We start from the raw sequence: 23536 nt of genomic DNA on the forward strand, positions 1-23536 counted from the left end.
GTGTGTGTGTGTGATACTGGGGATCGAACTCAGGACCTTGTGCTTGTGAGACAGGTGCACTGCCACTGAGCTAAATCCCTGGCCTGCAATTTTTAATGTATTAATGATAAGAGAATTCCTTCTCTTAGGCAAGCCCCTTCATGCCTGAACTCTGGTACTCACAATGTAGAACTAAGATAAAATTTTTAGTTTCCTGCCCGAGTCTATTCATGCAGTAAGTTACATTAACAGATAGCCCAATATTGAAACCATCCTTGTATTTTTGGGGGTGCAGGACACAAACTTTGCATCCTACCCAGATGTATAATTGACAGCAAGAGCATCCTATATACCTGGAGCCTTAAAAAATTACCACCAAAAAAAAAAGAGAGAGAAATCATCAATGACTAGTTTTACAGTTATGCCCAGGTTGTCCCAGACTTTTAAAAGAATTTATTACTATGTCTTTGATACTTTTCTTTTATAAGAACCTACCTCAGTACAATAGGTACTACACACATGGAGTGTTTAATACCTGATTATACACCTGATTTTAATACTATTTTTTCAATTTCAAATCTAATTCTTTCAAATTATGAGCTCATCAAGATGTAGCATTTTTCAGCCTCTTCCTTTGCACTTTGTAAAGGGCCTAGAAAAAAAGAGCTCATCATTAATAGTAATTGCATTGCCTTGAGGAAGCAGGCAGGAGGTGGAAAGAGGGGATTTTTTATCTCACCATGTGTGTTCATACAGCTGAGCTGGCATGTCTTATTTGACAGTGGTTTGTGTTAGAAGGTATTTTTTTTTGCTTCCAGAAAAATTTCTTTAAAAAATATATATATTCTTCCCTTTTTAAAATTATACTGCTTACTGCTAAGAAATCACAAAAGTTAAGTGCCCTAAAGTGAACACTTTCATACTGTTCTATTTAAATTGTTAAACCTTGGTATCATTAACAAATAAATATAATTTTGACTTTTAATGCAGCTTCTTCTAAGCTCACTCAGTTCCACTTTTCATTTTTCTTTTTGTCCTACCTAGTATTTTACTTTTAGGAGGCTGTTGTTGATTCATTTGTTCATTTACTGTGTTTCTGTTGGTGTGAGGTTTCTTTTCTTTTCTTTTCTCTGGGGGGATCAGTTACCTAATATTTTCCCCAGACTTGTCCCTCCCCCCTGTGAATTTTGGATTAACATCAAAACAACTCTCAGAATTTTATTGCTATGGGGATCCCTTCTTCTTTCCAGATGGAACTTTTAAACCAGACAGAACCTACAAGTACTTAAAGATCATGAACAGGAAGGCCACAGATAGCATAAACTGAGTCATCAGGCGAATTAGAGAAAGCCTTCCCTATGGGTAGAAATATTAGAAAGAGATATTTTTGTGGGCGCCAAGAAGAGGGCACATCTTGACAAGAAAAGAATGGGCTAGAGTTCACCCCCCGTGTGCCTCTTTGACAAGGTAAACTTTTGCAGGCTGAATCTGTACAACCACACAGGGGACCCTGGATATCAGAATTTTAAGGTATCTTCATACTCTCATGCATCAGATCTTTGCTATCAAACTTTTCCTCTTTTAAATTTGGTATCTAGGTTTGACCTGAATTCAAACAACCACAATAAATTCAATATTTGTTGATTTCTGTCTACCTGCTTCTCATAATTAGAAGAGGCTGACTTTTACAAGGTGAGCAGAATGTACAGGGGGCCTGTGTTCTGGACTCTGTGTTACAGGGGGATCTAATGGTTTACATGTTATTGTGTAAATATCTGTATAGTATACGCAACTTTTCATCATGGGTAGAGTGTTTATTTCAAATTGCTTAGTAAAAATATTCTGTTTTTCTTGGCTGTAGGCATTTGACTAGCTGAAAATGTGTTAATATTGACTCTCTGGTAGAAGTAAATGATTTGGCCCTGACAACAGGCTTTTTGCAACCTAACTGGGAGGGAGAAGAAATGCTAGTTCATGGAGAAGAGTGCCATTCTCAGCAAGATAAAATACACAAAAAGTGGATGAGAAATTTAGGAAGATTTGGTGTATAATAGAATAAATAAATAAGGACTTCCATTTTAATTTTCAATAATTTTTAAGAAAAGGTGAGTGAAACAAATATCTGAATAAGGAATTCTATCTATCTAAGTCGAGTCTTACACTATTGATCTTGGACAAGTCCTGTGACCACTCTGGGTCTTGATTTGTAAGAATAGGCCATATTGGTGTGGTGATATACACCTGTAATCACAACACTCTGGGAAGCTGATGCAGGAGGATTACATGTTCGAGCCAAGCCTGGATAATTTAGCAGCTTAGCAAGACCTGTCTCATAATATAAGATAAGAAGGCCTGAAAGGGCTAGGATTGTATTTCAGTGCAAAGGCTCTGGAATCAATCCACAGTATCTCTCACACACACACACACACACACACACACACACACACACACACACAGAATATTTTATCAGATACCATAGAGATCTCTTCCATTCTAAGATTTCAGTGGAAGCACACCTCTGAGGAGAAAGGGCAGTCCAAGGAGGTTACCACTTTCTTAAGCATCTGGCTCTAACTCTGGACATAAAGCTTCCTTAGAGCATGCAAGTCTCAACTCTGAGAAGCATTAAGAAGTTGCTTTATTATTACAGATACAGAACAAGAAAATAATCAAGATAAAAGGTGCATCCTATATAATTAGTTGACATTGTTAAGTAAGGAAGCCTCAATTGGCTACTATGCAGGCCAGTGTTTGTTTTAGGGTTAAGATGTCAGAAAATAGGAATGGGTTGTAATAGGAGTCCACATGTTTGGATTCTGTTGGGCCAGACTGGGGACAAGATGCTTCTGGAAAGGTAACACTGTTAGCTGTCAGAAGAGCTGCTTCATCCTTATCTGTTTCTTCCCTAGGGAGTCCCTGAAGGCTTCCTGACCTTCTTGCTAAGTTGAATTCTTTACTGTAAAAATCTTAAGCTTCCAAAGGTCTAAATTCTAAATGTTATCTGGAAAGGCATGACTGCTATTCATTCAGATTGTTCTACCCCAAAGATTAGCCAAAGCAAACATGCCCTGAATTTCAGCTTCCTTTGTTTGAACAAAACAATATTTATTGGAGGTAGTTTAATTTAAAAAAGTTAATAAAATGGCTAGTGTAGCTGCATCTCTTTTTATTTTATAAAAACCTATATTACTTTAAAAAGTTCCCTCCACCTAACTTTTAAAAATAGGTAATACCACTTTCAGAAATAATGCACATTTACATATAAGTGCTAAAGGTGTAGGGAAGTTGGGATAGGTAGGGGAAGGGTAATAAGGGAAAAGAAAAAAATGTGAGATAATGAAAAGATGAAAATAAAGTGTTTGTGGATGGGGAGGGGAGGAGGGAGTGAAGGGAGGGCAGAGGTAAGGGGAAAAAATGAGAATCAAGACTTGTCATGTAGAGGTACAAGATCCCAACAATGAATGTATCTGTACTGTATCCCTAAAATGTACCAATAAACTCAATTAAAGCTGAAAAAAAAGAACTTATAAATATATCCATGCTACTTCTAATATAAAATCATATGTGTTTTGAAATTATTTCATTATTTTTACATTTTTTTCCAAAATTAGGATTCTCAGAAAAATAGCCATATTTTAAAATACAAATCATTGCCTCCTTTTTACAATGTATTTTGATATTTGTTGATATAAAAGTAAGAATAAGTGACTTTTCAGAACAGCTTTTATAACATGATTACTACTTAAATGAAAGAAGAAAACTCATAAAATTCTATAGCATATCAGTTGTTTATTACCCTTAATCTCCACATGCATCAGAATTCTAAGGAAAATAGTATGTCTTATTGGTTAATATATTATCTCCAGCTCAGTGAGGTGAAAATATGAGCACATAGGTTCTAACTTCCAGCAAAACATAGGGAGAAGTACAGTAGCCAAATTGAAAAGATAGATTTCAGCCTACAACCACAATGAGTGTAACATAGTAATAAAGAGAGAAAACTGACACTACATGATTTGGGTTCAAGTATTGTCTCTGCCACTTACAAATTATGGAAATTCAGAATTTTTAAATGTTAGTTTTCTTATATGAAACTTGACATAGTAATATTACAGACTTCCTTATTGAGATGTTTTACTAATTGAATCAGATTATACTTGGAAATTACTTGGTAGAGCAAGTGTTCAGGGTATGCCAGTCCATGCGTTCTCAGGGGGCAACTGCCCGTTTTTGTTCAAGAGAAAAAGGTAACACTGGAATAAAAATATTTAAATCGTAAACATATATTGCATATACAGACATGCAGTATGTTTGTAGTAGAAAACTCTCATGAAGGAGAAAGTATAATTAGAGAAATAATATTTTCAAAGATTCCTTGAAACAAATGTGAAAAACAGGATATAGTCTAATCCATTTATTTTATCAAAGCTCATTTCCAAAGAGATTTGCTCATTTCACATACATAGTACCAGATTCTCTATTTCATGAGCTTCTTAATTATTTTGTCAATATTTTAAAAAATTATACTCTATAAACTAGTCAGAGGATTGAATCTCTGACCTGGTAATCATAAAAATTTTCATGAATCACAGGTCCATTTTATACCCTCTGTTACATCATTCATAATTCTGACCCAGTGCTCTGATATGAGTCTCTGTTAGGTTCCATTAGTTTAGATGAGTTAGAAGCTAGACTTGAGGTGTTTGGGAGCTATACAAAGTAGGACTTATACTAAATGAATGGGCATGGGAGGAGGGAACTTTCATAGTGCTTTGCAATCAGGAATTTTGGCTTGTAATTTTTGGAACAATTACAAACCGTTTTGATAACAACTTATTATGTAGCTCCTCCTTCATAGGAATGACTTATTCTGTATTTTAAACATTGTTATGCAAAGTCTTGTTCATGTTCCTACTGCTGAATCCCATGAGCCTTCCTTTGAAGTTGAATTAACTTGTTCAGTCTAAAATGACTTGCAAATCTAGAGTAGCATATGTTAACAAGGACATCAGGTATGGTGAGGCCTTCATTTTCCTTTCCCTTAAAAATAGGATGGTGTGCATATTTAGAGACACATACCATATTTCTTTCCTGGGCTTCTGAAATAATCATTTCATATGCTTCCTCTTATTTTCATCCCTTAGAGCTTTAAGCACTGAGAAACTATGCTATCTCCAAGTATATGGATTTCCACTTCTTGTTATCATGGGTAAACAAATATTCCCATGATTCACAGATTGAGATACTGATGTTCTAACCAACAGCCGTAGAGGACTCTCTTGCTTTGTTCTCTTTCAGTGAGCTGACAGGGCATCTTGTGACCCGTCCTGAAATCTGGGGAAAGCTCTGCCTCCTGACCTCTTTAAAAGATATTTCTTTTCTTTTTCCTTCTCTCAGAATTTCTTATCTCAACCATGTTTTCTGATTTGCTTTTTGAAACATCCCTCTTCCTTCTATTTCCTGCCCATTGGCCTTAGGTATATGTCACTGTTCTTGCTTAGTCTGCGAAGAAAAGGAATTTGTGCTAATGATGATTGTCTGTAGCAGAAGATGAGCTACACACCCAGCTGCTTCTGCCTGTCCAGCTTTAGAGCTATGTGAAGAATTTATTTGGTCATTCTTTGTGCATTAAGCCAAATTCAGGTGGAAGTGGGAAAGCTTATAATATATTATTTACACATTCTTAAGAATGTCTTACAACTGAACTTGAAAATGAAAATAATCAATAAAAATAAAATCTCATCCATTATGTTGAACCTTTAGAAATAATCATCAGTACTTTTCAGAATCAGTGCAAAAATAATCACCTATCTCCTCCCTTTCCTTTAACAATATCTTATTTGCCCTTACTGTTTATATTTTTAAATATTTTTTCTGTTTTACCTCACTTGTTTGGAAGTGGACATAGCATTCGCTTTTTTCCTAATCATTGGTATCACAGGAGAATTTTTTTCTGTCAATTTATGTTGCAGTTAGAAAATCATAGTGTCATGTGGTGTTAAAGGATATGGGCATTTAAGAGTCCTGGCCCTGAGGTGTCATTTACTATTCTTGTCATTTAAATAAATAATTTACTTTCAGTTATTCCATTTAAAATGAGAATTATAATTGTACTTACCGCTGAGTGATTGTGATGATTAAGTGAGAAATTGGATTGAAGCCCTTACCACATTGCCTAGCATGAAGTGGGTTGCCAATGTGTATTAGCTATTATTAATAACATTAATCAGTTAAATAGGCATTTTGGTCATTCCTGGGAAGACTTGTTCTCATTTAGCACTTGTCATTGTTTCTGTGGAAAATGCAATCCAACTTGTAAAGTGCTGAGTACTAGGAGGACAGTTGGGCTAAAACTGTAATAAAAGCTTTACTCCCTGACATTGCATTTTTTACTATCGACATCTCTGAAGATAACTCTGTTGTTTCACCTGCCTCTTTATCTTTATACTTTTTGTCTTTGTCTCCTTACTTCCAAATTTCAATTATCTCCTTTTCTTTCACTCTTAGCAATCATGATATTTTTCGACTTTTTAAAGTGTAAAAGATGTCATTTAGGCCAGCTCTTATTCTACTTTTCCTTCCCATATCTTTGTTTAGCTAAAAGTCTAGGAAAGAATCAGAAAGAACTCAAAGGACCAGAATGAAGAATATATGAAAATATAAATAGACAAATATAGGACTTATTGCTACTATATTTCTTCCTTGATTATGTAATTGTTGACTGTTGATACTGATTGCTTTGTAAAATTGTATATGCACTTCAGTTTATTTGCCCTTTATATTTGTTTGGAACCTTGTTTTCCCATCTTTGCCTAGTATTGTTACTCTGTATCATTAAGACACTTTCTACTTGGTAGGAATTTTCTAAATGGTTATATGAAATGAATGAAATTTAGATACTTTTTGACATGTTTCCTGATTTTACATAATTATTTCTAATTGAAGAAAATTTTTAGTTATTAAATCATATATATATATATATATATATACACACACACACACACATACATATATACATATATACATATAGACAAACACACACATACACATACATATCCTTTTTCTAAATTGTTTTGCATGGTATTTTGCCAAGAGAGTCACAATATGGCTAAAATTAAGCTTTATTATATGTAATAGGATAAGATGTGATTTTATTCTTTAAGCTAACTATAAGTGGTCGCAGACAGATTTGCTTTTATTCCATCCACTAAGTTGAAAGAATGATAGATTATTTTGCAAATCTCAGTGGCAAAATGCAATTGAAATAATGCATGAAATTCCTTGAAGGAAAATAGCTCTATGGTTAAAATTGTAATATTATTTATCTTTCCCCTTCAACCATTTGACTCCTTCAGTCTGTAGAAAAGGCCTATTTATTTTAGCAGTAGGTGGATTGAGTTTCTGCCAAGTTAGTATACTCCCTAAATGAATATGTCAGATGCAATATTGTTTCTCAAAAATCATTTAGAAAGCAGCATTTTTTACATAAGTAGGCTCTTTCATTAGTTTTGAATTAAATTTGAGTAATTGGTGTTTCTATTATGGCTGTCTCTTGGAGAGCTCATGGAATGAGGGTATCCTGAGTACTTGAGTGAGAGTTTCCTTTGGGGTTTACAATACCTGCAATTTGATTTGTAAAATTGAAATGAATATAATGGCTTTGTCTAACTTCTTTGGGGAGGTTGATGTTTTTTTAGAAAATCTAATATCTTATGTAAAATCAATTGAACTTAGAAGGTTTTATTTGTGAGAGTACTTGTGTGCCCCTAATATGGAAAGCAGGCAAACTAATTCAGGTTTTGGGGGTCCCAAGGAGTGGTATCACCTTTATTTCTTTTTATCTCTACCTCCTTTGAATTTCCAGGGAAAAATCAATATCTTGTGACTTAATTCCACTACTGTCTTGAAGATATTTCTCTTCTGAAGGGAATGTGGGTTCCATTATACCATGGCAGAATTATATCACTTTCTGACTTTTGAAGTACTGGCTTGATTTTTCATTCAATAGTAGATATAGTGAAAGGTACAAAAGTGCCATTGACTCTGTATTCTTTTTACTTTAAGCAAATTGTTTATAGAGATACATGTGTATTAATTATAAGTAAGTAGTATTGTTGTCTGATTTTATTTAAATTTGAGGAGTTAGAAAACAAAATATTTAGATCTTAAACAGTGCCCATCAGTAAAGGTAGGGGATTATATATTGTTAATAAATCTTTGGCAAATTAATTTGTTTCTATATTAATTCAAGTTAGTTTGAAGTGAAGCTTGATGTAATTTCAAAGAATAAAATGTGAAGTCACTTATTTTTCTTTACAGTGGTAGTCACATACCAATGATCAAGGATCAAGGAATATTTTTCTTCTTAATTGCAATTCATTTTGTTTGAATTTGTATGCCTGTCTGAAATCACCCTGCTCTCAAGGAAAATCATGAATTTTGTTCATTTCTAAAGTTAAGAATAGTATATATTTTTAACATCACCTTCACAGCACATTGTGCCCCTTGTTAATTAATATTCTGTTCATTGAGTCATTTATTATTTAAGGCAACTTTGTAGTCATTAGTAGTAGACCTCGACATATCTTATAATACAGGTCAATTTAATCATTCATGGTGCAAATGAAAAATTTCAGGTTAGGCACCAAAATATCAAAAATATTAATTGCTACTGCATATGAGCAGTCACAATATTGTAATATATTCTGTAACATTTAAAAAGATGCTGTTACATAGTGCTTTGGATAATCTAAATTTAGGTTATGTGGTACTTTAGTACTTTGTGGTGATGAGAAGTCTCTAAGTGAGCTGACATTGCTGCCTACAAATCCCAAATAGCACATAAATCCTTGTATAATTGGTTATCTATTTGAGCAGCTGGGCAGTGTAAGGACAGCAGAAGTCTTCAAGGTGACATGGTCAGAAAATCAGCTGCAGAAAGGTAGGCAAATCCAGGTCTGCATTGAAGAGGTGCACCAATCAGAGCAGGGATTCGTTGCATTAGAAAAGGAATAAGGAAATCATAGAAAGGAATGCAGGTATATAGAAAATCAGTCATTCTTACTACCAACATTATGGCTGGAGTTTTGCCAAGAAGAAATGAAGGTTCTGTAGAGTAAACTATGTAATTTTCCCACATCAGGTGACCCAAGGGGTACCTCTCTCTGACTTCCCCAATGATATAGTTTTATCAAAATATAAAATAGCATTTACCCAAAGTAGTGAAATTCTTTGGTCTGTCTCCTTGGTCCACAGATTTGGGAAAGATTGGAGTTTTGTAGTAGCAATAAAGAAGGGAAAGTATTTGGATTTTGTTTAAATGATTAAAATTGGGCCTGAATGATTTTTCAGTAACGGATCTGTTATATAATGTTACCTAAATTATGCCCACTGTGATTCATAAGCAGAACATGTTTGATACAAATGGCCTCTTTTGTCCTGTCTGAAACCCTTATTTTATGGAAGGCAAGTCAAGAGGCTTGCTCTGTTCTGAACTTGTAGTCAATTTGGAGGAACCATCTGAAGTCTTTGCAGCTTAGCTTTTCAGTAAAATTGATAAGTGAAACTAATAGCTCTTAAACTCCATTCCAGTGCTAACAGTCAATAGCGTAGAAATATCCTGTGTTTGTTCTTCTCAGGAAAATGACTCTAAGTGTTTTGAAGCTGGTAAGTGCTTTGTGACGGATGCATGCTTTATTTACTAGAGCAAATGGAGACTGAGGTAAGGGTGGTGGCACTGTGATAAAGATAGGTCGACCCAAGCAGATTGATTCAGTGACTAAATGAAGCATCTTAGACATGTCACTGGGGACTGGAAGAATTTATTGATATGGATTAAGATCCACTGTCCATCAAAGCAGCAGGTGCTGAGAAGAGCTGATTGCTTTAACCAATCGCCTCCCCACCTCCCCAGCCTCTAATATGTCACTTCGTAGTCACTGGGGAACACCTCCCTGTTCTTTCCCACTTATGGTGTCCCTACCTACTTTCATATTTTATGAATATTATTAGCTCTAGTGTCCAACAGTGTACTAATCAAAGGGAAACTTGAAAGACTTAACCCTATGGCTTCCAATAATTTATGACAATCCACAAAAATAAGTCAAGTAATCATAATAACTGCAGACTCAATATCCCTGACAGATGCAGCTTTTAGGATATGTCCCTCCCAGTCTCTTTCCAGATACACTATGACCTGCAAGTTTTCCTGCGCACACATTCTGGGTGCTCCAAATGAGGTTTCATATGAGCCTACTGTGTGTCTGGGCTTTACTCTCTTATAGATTGAATGGCTGCACTTGAGGGTCTGACCTCAAGTGCAGGGATTATGGCAGCAATCGCTGAGTTTTGGTTCTGAGATGTGTGGGGAATCTTATTATTCATCATTAGAGATTTTGTCTAGTGCTGAATGGAGAGAGGTAACATAAGTGAATAAGGGGCAGCAGGATAGCTTTTCCATCTTGGTGAGACTAATGAACTCACGTCTGCTTAGTTTTAGTCTCATTCCTGGATATAGGGTCCACAAGGGGAGTTTTACTCACTGTTGTCCATTTTACCCACTATCGTGACTTCAACAACTAGTACAGTGGTTAAACATGGTGTGAAGCAGGTCAGGGTAGCCTGGTTACTACCTGCATGAGTCTACTGAGACAGAACTCATTCATATGCAACATATTATGTGAATCAGATTTATTACTTATAGTTAGCATGGAACAACAGCTTAATATTCATTGTGAGCTAGTCACCCGTGTACCAGAAAGCCATCCATATGGATGTATTCCCAACTGGCATACCCAACTTGCACCACAGACAAGGAAACTAAAGAGTGGCCACCCTGGGTTTTCTACGTTGGATGATACAAGACGTGCTGGGCCAAAGTGTTGAAGAGCATCTTGTTCTAGGAGGACGGAGGTAGAGCCTCACCTCTTCCCTCCACCTCACTTTTATCTCAGGATGTTGCATGTCAGCATATTCTAGTCATTCTCAAGAACTACAAGCAAGACAGCACGGAAAACTACGCAAAGACTTGTCATTCACATGGTAGGCAATGCAGCAATGTGAATTAACTGACCAGTGCAGAAAACACATAGTGCAGCAGTTAAGAGCACAGACTCTGGAAACAGATTGCCTGGGTCCAAATCCCAGCTCCGCCATTCACTAGCTGAAAATGTGGACAAGTAAACTGCTATTGTTTACTTCAATTTCTTCATTACAGAGTAGAGAAAACGGCAATATTTAACTCAGGGAGATTATACAGTTTAAATGAATTAATGGTTTTAAAATGATTAGACAAGCGCCTGGCGTGTACTATAAATGTAAGTAGATTAATCAGCTGTGATGCTCCACTTCCTTTTCTGTCATCATCAAGGTTTTGTTTTTGAAATGTATGTTTAAATTTGTGAGAGCAGATGCTAACGTGCATTGAAATGAACCCAAATGCACTTCCACTGTAAGATATTCAACTCTCCTTTTTCCTACGTATAGTATTCTGTAACACATAGGATGCCTGATATGTATGGTGTTTAGTGATTTGAAATGAGCATATAAATTACTCAACAAGTGACCATTGCTTGGCATATTTTCCTGTTCCTGAGAAGGGAATCACACGCTGTTCCTCATCTCTGAAGTCCTTCTTTACTGATTGTTCTTCAGCCTACCACATACATCCCCAGTTTCAGTCACTTCCACCCTCACATTGCATTGTTACTTTCAGCACAGTCTGCTTTGCCAGTTTCCCTGGATAAGCCCCTTTTGCTTTGCTCCCTGTCTTTTCTCTCCTCCTTACCCTGTCTCCTTCTTGTGGTCTGCAAACTTTAACATTTGCATTGGCAATCTTGCTTTGCCCTTGTCTTTCCTTTTAAGCCAGGTCAAATCCTTTTGGTAAACTGAAAAAAAATTAATTGCAAGCAAAGCATTGTTGTTATTTTTCTTGATAATCTCTTTTTTCCTCTCACTTTCACAAGCAATTCAAGCTGCCTCCTTGTTCTTTAGAAGCACCTTTTCCCCCTACAGGTTGCAACTTTTTACGACAGTGTTTTTTTATTTTGCTGTTGTTTTGGTTTTCAGTGTTCTGTTGGTCAGAGCTGTGATTGATTGTCACCTTTACCAGATTCGACACTTACACACATGGAAAGGGGAAGAAGCAAAGTAGATGGTGTGATTCACTATCCAATCCTCTCACACCAATTTCCAGCTTTGAGGCATTTCTAATCTGTCCAGCTGGACAGAAATGACATATAAGAAACATTATAAGAAGCCATCCCCTAAGATAAATCCTGAAGTGAAACCACTTACTTAGAAACTCTAGATTATTCCAAAATTTCTTTAGCATGGGGTCTCTCTAAACAAGATTATTTAATTATGTATTTGACTGTTCTTTTAATATGTCATTTTCAGCCTCTTTTGTGTTATAATATTCACTGTGATCTGAATCTTCTTTTGTCCTTTATCCGTGTATTGTCATGGTGCCCAGAACAGGTCTGCACACAGATTTGTGAACACTACTGAGAGACAGTTACTGCATTCTGAAGGAACCCAGCTCTGGGCTGTGAGGTGCAGATGCACAGCTAGAAGAATTGAAATCTCCTGACTTTGTCCGTTTTCCCTTCCTCAGGAGGAGCCCTTGGGCCCCTTGGTGGCCTCAATCGTGAAAACGATTTCCAGTGGTCTGGCTTATAGTCCCAAAGCCTGATTTTTCTTATAGGAACCATTTTTCTTTTGTGTCTTTGCCAGCTCCACCCCTCTGGGGAGTCCCAGCAGTAGATTGGTTATGCTAAACACTCGACCTCAGGGGTTCAACTTTGATTTTTTTTCACAGCAACCTAGTCATCTATATAGTTGAGATAGAGTCATCTTGAAATTTCACAAAGGAATTTAATTTTGTCTTAAATCATAACTCTAGATAATTTGTGCCTATGTATTTCCAGTGCCATCTGGGATTTCCAAGGAAAGTCAGCAATGCAAGTATTTTAAGTGCATGCCCTTTGTTACTCTCTTCCTTTCCTCATCACAGATGCTAATTAATAACATGGAGCTAAGCAGTGTGTATTGGAAGGTGTTGATGTTTTAGTTGTGTATACTCTTCTCAGCCATAAAGCAAATACAGATACACATAAAGACAGGAATAATTCTAGGGATGTCCAGAGGATGTGACTTGGGCCATTATTTTTTGTCCTTCAGTGTCTAGACCTGTGGAAAATGCATTATGCTTGGGACCTGCCCCTTCCGCCTCTCAGCTCTGCAGTGTCCCTTGCTCCACTGACTGCATAGTATCTTCCTGGTCACCCTGGGGCCTGTGCATCCACGAAAACTGCCGTGATCCCCAGGGGAGAAAAGGTGAGTGCCTTGCCTGCACGGGCTTCATTTACTTCCAGAGTACACACATTTATTCTGTCAGCTAAGTAGCTGATTAAGCCTGCGTAAGACAATATTTGCTTATAAAATTTAGATAACCAGCTCAAGCCTGACAACATTCAGTTGTTAGGGAGGCATTTGGAGACATTTCAGTGCAGCATAGAATCTGACCTTGATTGACTTTCCAGTTAGGCTTATCACTGATGAAGTAATTGTAATTCAGTTTGTTATAACTTAGTGCTTTTACATACATATAGTGGTTACATTGATGAAATTAGACATAGTTTGTGTAATTACACTGGAAACTGACTGTTTTCATATTGCTCTTTTCCTTTTTAGATTTCCACATTGAACATTCGAAGTTATATTTTAGATATTTAAAGAGGGCATTATGTATGTTTGCTTTTTGCTATGGTCATGAGGCTTGAAGTGAAATCTTCAAATTATTTGTGCCTGTTTGGTTTTGGGAGGCTTTCACTTTAGTTTTCTATAATTTGTGTTTAAATTGCGCATCTCCATCCTCAAAAATATTTAGAGATATATTACTTTTTCTTTCATTGATTCTTTAGTTTCTATGGATATTGTGTTCTCTTAAATGCTAGTACTTGGAATTTGTTTTTTCTTTATTAGGAGAAATGAGATCCAAGGGCATTGCATCAGTTAGGCTATATTTGCTAGGCTGTAATCCTATCACTTTGCGTGCAAAGAAAAAATATGTGGGTGAGTGAAGAGCGCCTCAGTCCCGATGTCCCCTCTCCCTGCACACAGCTCAGTGCCACAGGCACCTGAGAGCCTACTTTTCAGTCATCCCTGGAGGTCCCGGGCACACTGTAATCCCAGGTTCACAGTCCATATCCCCAAACTTTCCTCTTTATTCTGACTTACATCATTCTAAGGCAGAGGAAGAAGATGAATTTTGAAACGTGGGCAGGAAGAACCTCACTTTCATTCTTTTATCAAACCATAGAAATTTCCGGTGGTGTCTGCTGAAGTGGTAGTGGGGCTCCTCCTAGTCTTTTATTTAACACGTTATCAGAATGTCTCCTAGGCCACTTCAGTTTATGGACACAAATAAATTCCTACTAATATGCACAGTGGCCTTGTGACCCACACATATATAATGAGACCTTGTAGTCTCTTTGAGTTACATATGAGACTCCCCAGGGTGGCTCACATGTTCTTAGAGCTAGTCTCCCAATATTTATCAGTGCTGCACTCATTTAAGGTCACTGTCCAGAAAATCCTATAAGGTCAGACTGTCTCTTCAGCCACTTTGGCCATGGTTATCGAAGCAGGTACAACTTTGCTTCGTTGCATATGTTACATACTGCTTTCCAAGTTGTAAAACTAACAATGGCCACCTGAGCCTTATGTTAGTTGGGTTACTTTTAGATATTGGTAATAGAAACTCAATCCACTTAGATTTAAACCCAAAGAAGAGAGTTTATTAGTCCCACTAGCTAAAAATAGAAGGGAAAGCAGAGCTTCCTCTAACAGTATAATCAAGGACAGTAGGTCTCACTCTTTCTATCTTGACAGTTGTCTGTCTCTATATATCTCCATTATACTTTTCTTTATACTAGGTTTAGTTTAAGGCAGATCCTCATCATAGAGTGAAGACTTACAGGAATTTTCATTTTATATAAGTGTTTCAAAGTGTCTTCACTGGTAGTTCCGGGAAGAGTTCTGGAATTTAGTCTCTTTGGCTGCTTTGTGCCATGTGCTCATCTGTGAACCAGCCATTCTAACCAGGGGTAGAGCTGTAAGTAGACATGTCCTAAGCATGTTACCCCTCTGGAGTCCGGAGAAGGACAGATAAGTGAAAGCTTCATACACTGAGAAAGGTCAGGAGGCTTTCTTCAGGATATTATAAGAATGTAGAGGCAAGTCTGGGGCCCAAAATTAGTAGATGTTTATTAAATGCTTTTCCCCTGTTGTTCTAATCCATAGGTTTTGTACAGCAATTCAGTGAATACTGTTTTTCCTGTTTCTATGTGATGTTTTGCTAACTTTTGCAGAATTTTTTCCCACACTATAAAAACTATTTTTTTTTTAAATTTTTATCTCAGTCTCCCTTTTGCACATAACTCAGGATGATCCCTGGAAGTCAGAAGTAAGTCAACTTTATAGATGCCCCCCCACCATTTACCCTATTCTCACAGGATGCTTTTATGCTAAACATTCATTGGCCCTTATCTTAATTCCCTACTGAACCTGAACTCCTGAAAACTCACTCTTACCCCTCACTTATTACCACCTGATATATCACCTATTATATCAACATTGAATTGCATCCCCCAAAAGAGATGTTGAAATCCTAAGCCTTGGTGTGTGCAATTACAACAGTATTTGGAAATAGGGTTTTTGCAGAAATAATCAAGTTAAGAAGAGGTCATACTAAAGTAGAATGGGCCCTGTTGTAATCACTAGATTCTGTTGAGAAGAGGGACATTTGGGTGTGGAAACATGCTCAGAGAGTTTTGTGCCATGTAAGGACACGGAGATGCTGAAGACAAAAGAATGACATGTGAAATTGAGGCAGAAACTGGGAATGATACCTCTTAAAGCCAGAGGATTCCAAAGATAGCTGGCAAGCCCCAGAAATGAGGAAAGAGATATGGAACCAATCCTTCTCTACAGAATTCAGATGAAACATGGCCCCATTGATACCTTGATTTTGGGTTTCCAGACTATAGAACTGTGGGCCAATATATTTTTATCATTTTAAACCATTCAGTTTTTGGTGTTTTGTTATGGCAGCCCTGGGAAAGTAGTCACCATCCATCTTTGCATCAGCAATGAGGCTGTGTGAGGATATAGCCCATCATAAAATGCCAGTGCTAAAATGTGGGGCAATTTATCCAAAATCCCATGGTGATTTAAAAATGGCGAGCCAACACAAAGCACCCAGATTTCCCTTTCTCCAGTGTCTCCCACATATTAGGCTTTTTTAGTTGATTTCTTCCATAAGTCCTAAGACATTTGGGTTGAAATTCAAGTCCTTCTCTGATAAAAGAAGCCATTTACTTATGATACAACAGGATAATTAGAGTGAGCCTCTATCCTTGACAGAAAATCCTCAAGCTACTACAGGAAATCAAGTGTGAGGCTGGAATGAGTGCAAGTATAGGAACATTGGAAGAAAAGGGAAAGGAGACTGCAGTGGGGAGCCAGTGAGGGATAGGTGCCAGTGAGGGGGAGATGCCAGGAATACCTACAGAGTAGCGGGTTACCAGGAGGGGTGTGTTTTGCTCCAAACAAGAGTTTCTTCAGATGCCTTGCCTTTGGGACTGAAGGTAAGAATAGAGAAACTAGCAGCTCTCTCCTGAAGGTGATGGCATCCCACAGACTTTAGGGACATTTTGAAACTACAAAGATTTGTGCTCATTTTATATTTTATAGCCCATACTGAGACCAAGTGAGTGTCCCTCAGAGCTAATTCATTACAGATAGGAGAGAATGTAAGCCTTCATTATGTCTCGTATCTAGATGTTGTCCCAAAGTCTCGTATATTCGTAGGTGGTGCTTTTAGGAGGTAGTTGGACTAGGGTGTAAGAATATGGATTAAGGGTGTTTGATAACTAAATTAGTCCACTGATTGGTTTAGCATAGTTCTGGCTGGGGCAATGAGCAATGAGCAGGCTCACCCTGGGTATGGGTGGCACCAACCATTAGGCTTCCTGCCTGGAAGGATTATAAAGGAAAAATGCAGTATAAAGGCAAAGATGTTGCTTCCTGCCTGGCTTGCCATGAACAGTTTCTCCCCCGGCATTCCCCTCTGTCACGCTGCCTGCCTTGGAGCCATCCAATTATGGACTGAAACCAGTACAAATGTGAGCTAAGATAAATCTTTCTTAATTTAACTTTTGGGCTTTGGATATTTTGTCCTAACAATGAGAAAGTAGCTAACACACTCCTCATGTTTCCAACCTTCAAATTTTCCATGAGCTCTTCTTTCCCCAGTCCAATGCTGTTGTACCAGCGATGAGAAAAGTGAGATGATTGTTATTCAGGTCTGGGAGTTTGCTATTTTAAAATGCTTCCCTAAAGCAGAGACAATTTTAGTTTTTAAGGTCTTGCTAAACCTGGAAGTACCACCTGCCTATAATCTCCCTTGGGACTAATAAAAGTAGAGTTTTTCCCTCTAGGGAAATAATTCTGTGCCTACAAGGAGTCCAAGCATGTTATGAAGACAGTAAATAATCTTTTTGTTATTTCTACTGACTTGTGAGCATGAGGTCTGAGACCTTCTCATTCTGTTTCTCCCCATGATATTGCCCTGGGTTCTGCTAAAATCACTAGATGGGACAAACTAAATATAGTTCAGAATTCCACTGAGGCTGGGGTACACAAGCTAATGCATTAAACATTGCAAGACTCTGGAACATCAATATGGTGTTTAGCTTCACATTTGAATTCTCTACTCTAATGTGCATTGAGCCCACTAGCAGAAATCAGAGACGTTCAGATATTCCTAGATATTTTATACTCTTGCAAATATACATGTGTAAATTTAATACATGTAATATATATTAAGTATATATATTAAATATATATGTATATATTAAAGAAAAGGGGAGAGAGAATAAATAAATGTAGAAAGTTGGAGGTCATTCCCTTTGTCTCCTCACTAGTATTTTTCCAGTCAGTGTGTTATTGCTTCAGAGTATTCTCTTTGTTTACATAAAAAAGTAATAGAAAGAATGGAGCAGCAGGAAATATTTCATTACTAATAGAGGAAATTAGTTGTTATAGCAATTATTTCTCTGTGACTGTTATTCTTAGCCAGACACCGTTCAATCAGGCATCATCTAAGGTTTCTGTCTGTCACCTTCTCAGAGTACATTAGGAAATCAGCTGATGTTCATAGGCTTTGCACCTTTCCATCACATCCATGACAGGCAGACAAGAGGAACAGTGCTTGGCAGGTTGTTGCTTGTCAGATGATGCTAGGACACCTTTCAGAGGAATTTAAATTGGATTAAGTTTTATCATCCATTGCTTTATCTTTGAGTTCTTCCTAGAGTGTTAAAATTAGAGAAATAGAGGAGAGAATTAGCTAGAAAAATGCTAGGAGAATTAGCTAGAAAAATTGCACATAGATGTGATGCATTAAAAAATCTTCTTTATACTTAGACATAGATTTATGAAAAACCCTCACCCCTTTCAAACCTTTTAAAGGTAACTTTTCAAAGAGGTTTCCATACATGGTATCACAATAGCTATTTCACTTCATGGTAGAATTTCAGGGTTTCCTTCTGTGTTACTCAGCTTTCCATTGCTTATGACAAAGTACCTGAGAAAATAAACTTACTGACAAAAGGGCTTAGTTTGGCTTATAGTTTCAGAGATCTCAGCCCCTGGTTTTGGCCCATTCCAAATCAGAACATCAGAGTAAGATCACATGGAACAAAGATGTTCTCCTTATGATGGCCAGCAAGCAAAGGGAGTGGGAGGAAGCTGGGACCAATCAAAGTCCCCAAGGGCTCATACTTCCATTATGTCCCACCTCCTAAATTTCCATTACCTCCCAAAGAATACCATCAATTTAAGCATTCATCAGTGGGTTAGCCTACTGATAAAGTCAGGGACATTATGATCTAATCACCTTCAACATTCCTACCTTTGAACATAGCTGCATTTGAGACCAAACTTTCAACACATGAGCTGCTGTGGGTCATTTCAGATCTAAAGCACAAGACTTTTTGTCCTTCAGTACAGTACCCCCACAGTCATAGCACCAGACAATTAAAAATCCTCCCACATGGGAAAAGACACTTTGAAACTATGGAACCATGACTACTTTGAAGACAGTCTTTTATGTTCTGAAACAATTAATATTGATAATGCTAAAGTGACAAAATACTGACATGTCCTAGATGTTATACAACAATATGTTGAAAATTTCCATTTTCCATCCTTGAGTGCTAGATAGACTCTACCTTTAATGTGAAGCCTATAAAATCAATTAACATTACCCCAAGTATTATGTGTCCTAAGAGACAATCTTTTTCTTTTTTTCTGTGTTGGTGCATATTGGAGCTGGTGGCAGACCTTGCCTAAGCTTTGAAAGCTTTGAAACTCTTCATGTGACATCATTCAATCAGTGCTTCTTATTGTCTGTGTTCACAACAGGGTGGTAACTAATAGTGAAACTATAAGGGTTGGTAGTTGAAATCAAATAGTCAATCTGCTCAAGTTCTTTGACCCAGAGTTATTATTCAACACCCAGATCCACCAGAGACCAAGAGCAAATAGAATGGTTAAGATGGAAGAAGCCTCTCTTATCTTTGTTTAATCTGTTGGCTATTTCTTCAAGCCTATCCCATTATAGCCAGTTTAGAGACATAATGTTGCCCACGGAGAACTCTTTGGAAGCTCTCACTGCCACTTCTAGTCCAATAACAGAGCAGAAATACTGTCCTTGAACCTGGACCTGTATACTCGCTCTCAAGTCTCCTTTAATTTATCCATGGCTTCACTTAAAAACATTATCCCCTTTCCTGCCATCTGTTTATCTTCCTTTTTCTTTCCCCAAACTATTATTCAGTTCATTATCACCAGTAGAATTGCATACTAAACCACAAATCTTGGAGTCATGCAGAGAAATAAAACTCTATGAACATTAGTTTTACTAAAGATGAAGTTGGGAAGTGATTATTATAATTCTCTGCTACTTACCAACTACTCCATTTTCTGGTCTGTTCAGCTTGGATTTTAAGGGAGTACATGGTACCTTTTGGATTCACTTTATGAAGGAGGTGCTAGAACATAACCTATGTGGAAGCTGGCTATGATTCAGTTTTATGAGAAGCATGTTTGCTGCATGTCATACCCAGTGTGTCATCAGTGTTGTGTCTTCGGAGAAGGGATAAAGTACAGTGTAATTCCAGCTTTCTCATTGAAAAATGGGATAGTAACTTATTTTGAGGATTTATTACTTGAAAGTAATATATGTAAACTGGCTGTCCCAGTTTTGGTATGGGGTGAAGACTTACTAGGTTTAGCCCTTTCTCTTTTTGAATTATATGCTCTGTGAAGAATACATATATGTTTTCATGTGCTTGCTGTGGCTCCCACACTACAGGACAGTTATAATTTGCTGAGTGATACTTATTAAAAATAATCAGTAAATAAAGGGAGTAGATTCCTGGCTCAGTCATGGTCGACTTTATATATATCTTTTGAACAGAACTGGGGAAGCCTGATGTCTGTTATAGGTATGAATACCAATGTGTGATTAAAGGTGAGTGCTAAAGAGAGAACCCAAAGTTTTTGTTTTATGCTGAACTTGTGCTATGATTTGATCCTACTTAGAGTCAGGACAAGGGCAGTGTAAATGAAAGACTGAAAGAATTTATTAACTGAAGAGATGTAATCTATAGATTTATGGCAGGATGAATACAGCATGATTTATAGAGGAAAACTGCACATGCCTCTCAATAGCATTAACTTCCAGGAATAAGACATCTAGAATCCCTTGGTAGAGACTGCTGAGTTTCTGTGCTCAACTCTGAGCTGTTGTCAAACAATGTAAATCAGGAAGTCCTGTGCTATACCTGCTCAAAGACAAAAATGAAAGAGCAGAAACACAAGACAATAAATAAGCAGGTGCGGTGTTATGTGTGAAAATACAGGTCATTAAGTTGTGTAGCAACAAAAGCTTGCAGGTGGTGCTGGTTTTACATTCACTGAGTGCAGTTCAGAGCCTAGTATGTTCCTTGTATCTCTTCTTAAGGAAGAATAAGAAGATAAATTAGCTCTTCTTTATGTTTTACTTTGGCTACTTGACAGTGTAGATTTGGAGATGCGAAGCAATGAAGTAGCTACCTTTTGTTTTTTTTGTTTTTTTCAGTTGCCCTGAACTTAACTTTTTTAATGTCATGAAAATGCAATCAATTTTGCTGAAAGATTCCTGTGTATAAGTACTTGCTCCTTAAAGTAAGAATCTTAGTCTCTTTTAAAGGAAGTTATGCTAGATCAAGAAAAGTCAAATGAAGTTCTTTTGACTTTTTCTGTAATCCCTTCCTCGCTCTGTCCTGTTCTAAGCAAGCTCAGCTCCCTCTTGTGTCCTAAAACCACGTCTCTTATATACTAGCCCCCAGTGTTTCCAGCTCACTTTGAGCTTTGTAACTTATCTAATACTGTAAGAAAATTGAGAAAGATGAGCTTGGTTTTGTTACCTGTGATACTCATTCACTTTTCCTTCTCCCTTGTGAGAAGGGTGATTGTATATTTAACTCTTATTTTATGAATTGAACGTTCTCTGTATTGGTGCCAAAGAATTTTCTTTACTTACTTTAAGGAGTAGGTGATAGTTCCTTAAAAATGTTATTTATGCAATAGATTGAATTTTTTAAAAAATAGAAATTGAAGAAATTAAGTAGGTTAATTGAATTTGGAGGATAAACAATGGAAGGTAAGACATGAGATCAGCAGAAGCCAGGCATAGCTTTTAAAAGTGACATGAGGGGCCAGAGATTTAGCTCAGCGATTCAGTGGCCTGCCTTGCAAGCACAGGGACCTGAGTTCAATCCCCAGTACCAAAACCAAAACAAAAGCAAAAACAAACAAACAAAATAAGAGTTACATGACATCATGAGAGCCAGAAATTAAAAATCAAGACTGAAGGGTTTTATCTGGCTCTCAGTAATTTTTTAGGTTACTTTGGTTTTTCATGTGTAAATTGTTATCCATTATTTATAAACAGAAAGATTCTATATAATAACAAGACATAATTTACATTTCTGGTGTTTTGGACAAAATAAAAAGATCTGTTAACAGAGGGTTCATATTCTCTCATGACGACAGTGAACAGAAACTGGAAAAATAGCCAAACTATTTTGAGCAAGCCTACATCTTGCATTATCCAGAAAGCTCTCTCTCCATACTCTCATGATTGATCCATTTTCTTCAAGGTATACCTGCTTCATGTCTATTAACATTGAGTTTCTGACTCCATAGGCCCATAATTCTCTGGCTCGTGGAAACCTTCCCTGTCCCACTGTAATTTTTTAAAATTAATAATAGCCCAGGTTCCCATGTTTACCCAGGGTAGAAAATGAAATCCAAAGAGATACTGCCTTTATACAGCAGGCTGATGTAGAAATCAATGAAACAATTTAGGGGAATCCAAAAGTACTAAATGATCAGAAAAAGGAATTTGCCAAAATGTAAATGTGTTTCAACTTAATGCAGAGTAACAGGAATGTCAAAACAATAACAAAAGAAAAATGTAGATTTTTCTGTGATAAGGCCATTTTTATGAGTCTTCATTTATTTTACCCATTTGTTGATAACATTGGTTATATACACTATTTATTATTTCATTCAATGATATCTGGAGTTTCCAACTTCTAGATTGAAATCTCATAGAAGGCCAGAGTTTATGTTCTCATTCTTTTCAATTTCCTTTCTTCCTTTCCATTTCTCATAAACTAAAACAAATCAAGATAATACATGCTTTGGAGGTATGAGTTTTCATAAAAAGTTTCATCTCTCACGTAGCAGCTGGTTCCTTACCTTTGCTGAATAAGAGTGGAATCCTGTGAAACTTTTGTTTTTTCTTCTTTTTAGGATTTAGAATGAGGCAGCGCCATATCCTCATGGAATCCACAGGGCCTGTGGGGCATTGCCCTCATTTGGTGGAATCTGTTCCTTGTGAGGATCCAATGTGTTATCGATGGTTGGCATCAGAAGGAATCTGTATCCCTGATCATGGAAAATGTGGCATGGGACATCGCATCCTGAAGGCCGTCTGTCAGGATGAGCAAGGTAAGACCCACCAACACACCAGAAGTCCTATATTATATTGGGCAAGGGATACGTGGTTAATCCCGAAAGGTCATTATCTAGAGGGAGAGAGGTGCTATCTTTCCTATCCTTGAATAGTTATGGTTCAAGCAAGGGAAATATTGCACAAGGTGGCTGCAATCACTTCATAAGGGACCACAAATTCCATAGTATAAAAAAAATTTAATTATTCCCTAAGTAAAATGCACTGAGCCTAGAGATTTCTCTGGAGTTTTTTATCTTGTCAAGACAAATAGAAAATAGAAATACCCCGAATAATTTTTGACTTATCAATAAAAAATAAGTTTATTTGCTTGTTTTGAAGTCAGGATATAATATACCTTTCTATATTGTTAACAAATGCTACCTATAAAGACACCAAGTTTAAAAAGAAAAAAAAACGATGAAATAT

At 37.0% G+C, this 23536-nt stretch overlaps 1 protein-coding gene and 1 long non-coding RNA gene across 2 annotated transcripts in view; one reads left to right on the plus strand and one right to left on the minus strand.

Moving 5' to 3' along the window:
* The window catches only part of Thsd7b (thrombospondin type 1 domain containing 7B), a 718705-nt gene that overhangs the window by 217609 nt on the left and 477560 nt on the right, over nt 1-23536 (plus strand). The window contains exons 5-6 of the mRNA XM_010606147.2: nt 13159-13314; nt 22909-23106. Coding sequence (XP_010604449.1) covers nt 13159-13314; nt 22909-23106 — 354 coding nt within the window. The remainder of the gene's footprint in view (nt 1-13158; nt 13315-22908; nt 23107-23536) is intronic.
* Nucleotides 23066-23536, minus strand: part of LOC104849644 — a 2816-nt gene continuing 2345 nt past the window's right edge. The window contains exon 3 of the long non-coding RNA XR_776806.1: nt 23066-23133. This is a non-coding gene — a long non-coding RNA (uncharacterized LOC104849644). The remainder of the gene's footprint in view (nt 23134-23536) is intronic.

This window comes from Fukomys damarensis, unplaced genomic scaffold, assembly GCF_012274545.1.
Source record: "Fukomys damarensis isolate Sample0158 unplaced genomic scaffold, DMR_v1.0_HiC HiC_scaffold_29, whole genome shotgun sequence".
Classification (NCBI taxonomy): domain Eukaryota; kingdom Metazoa; phylum Chordata; class Mammalia; order Rodentia; family Bathyergidae; genus Fukomys; species Fukomys damarensis.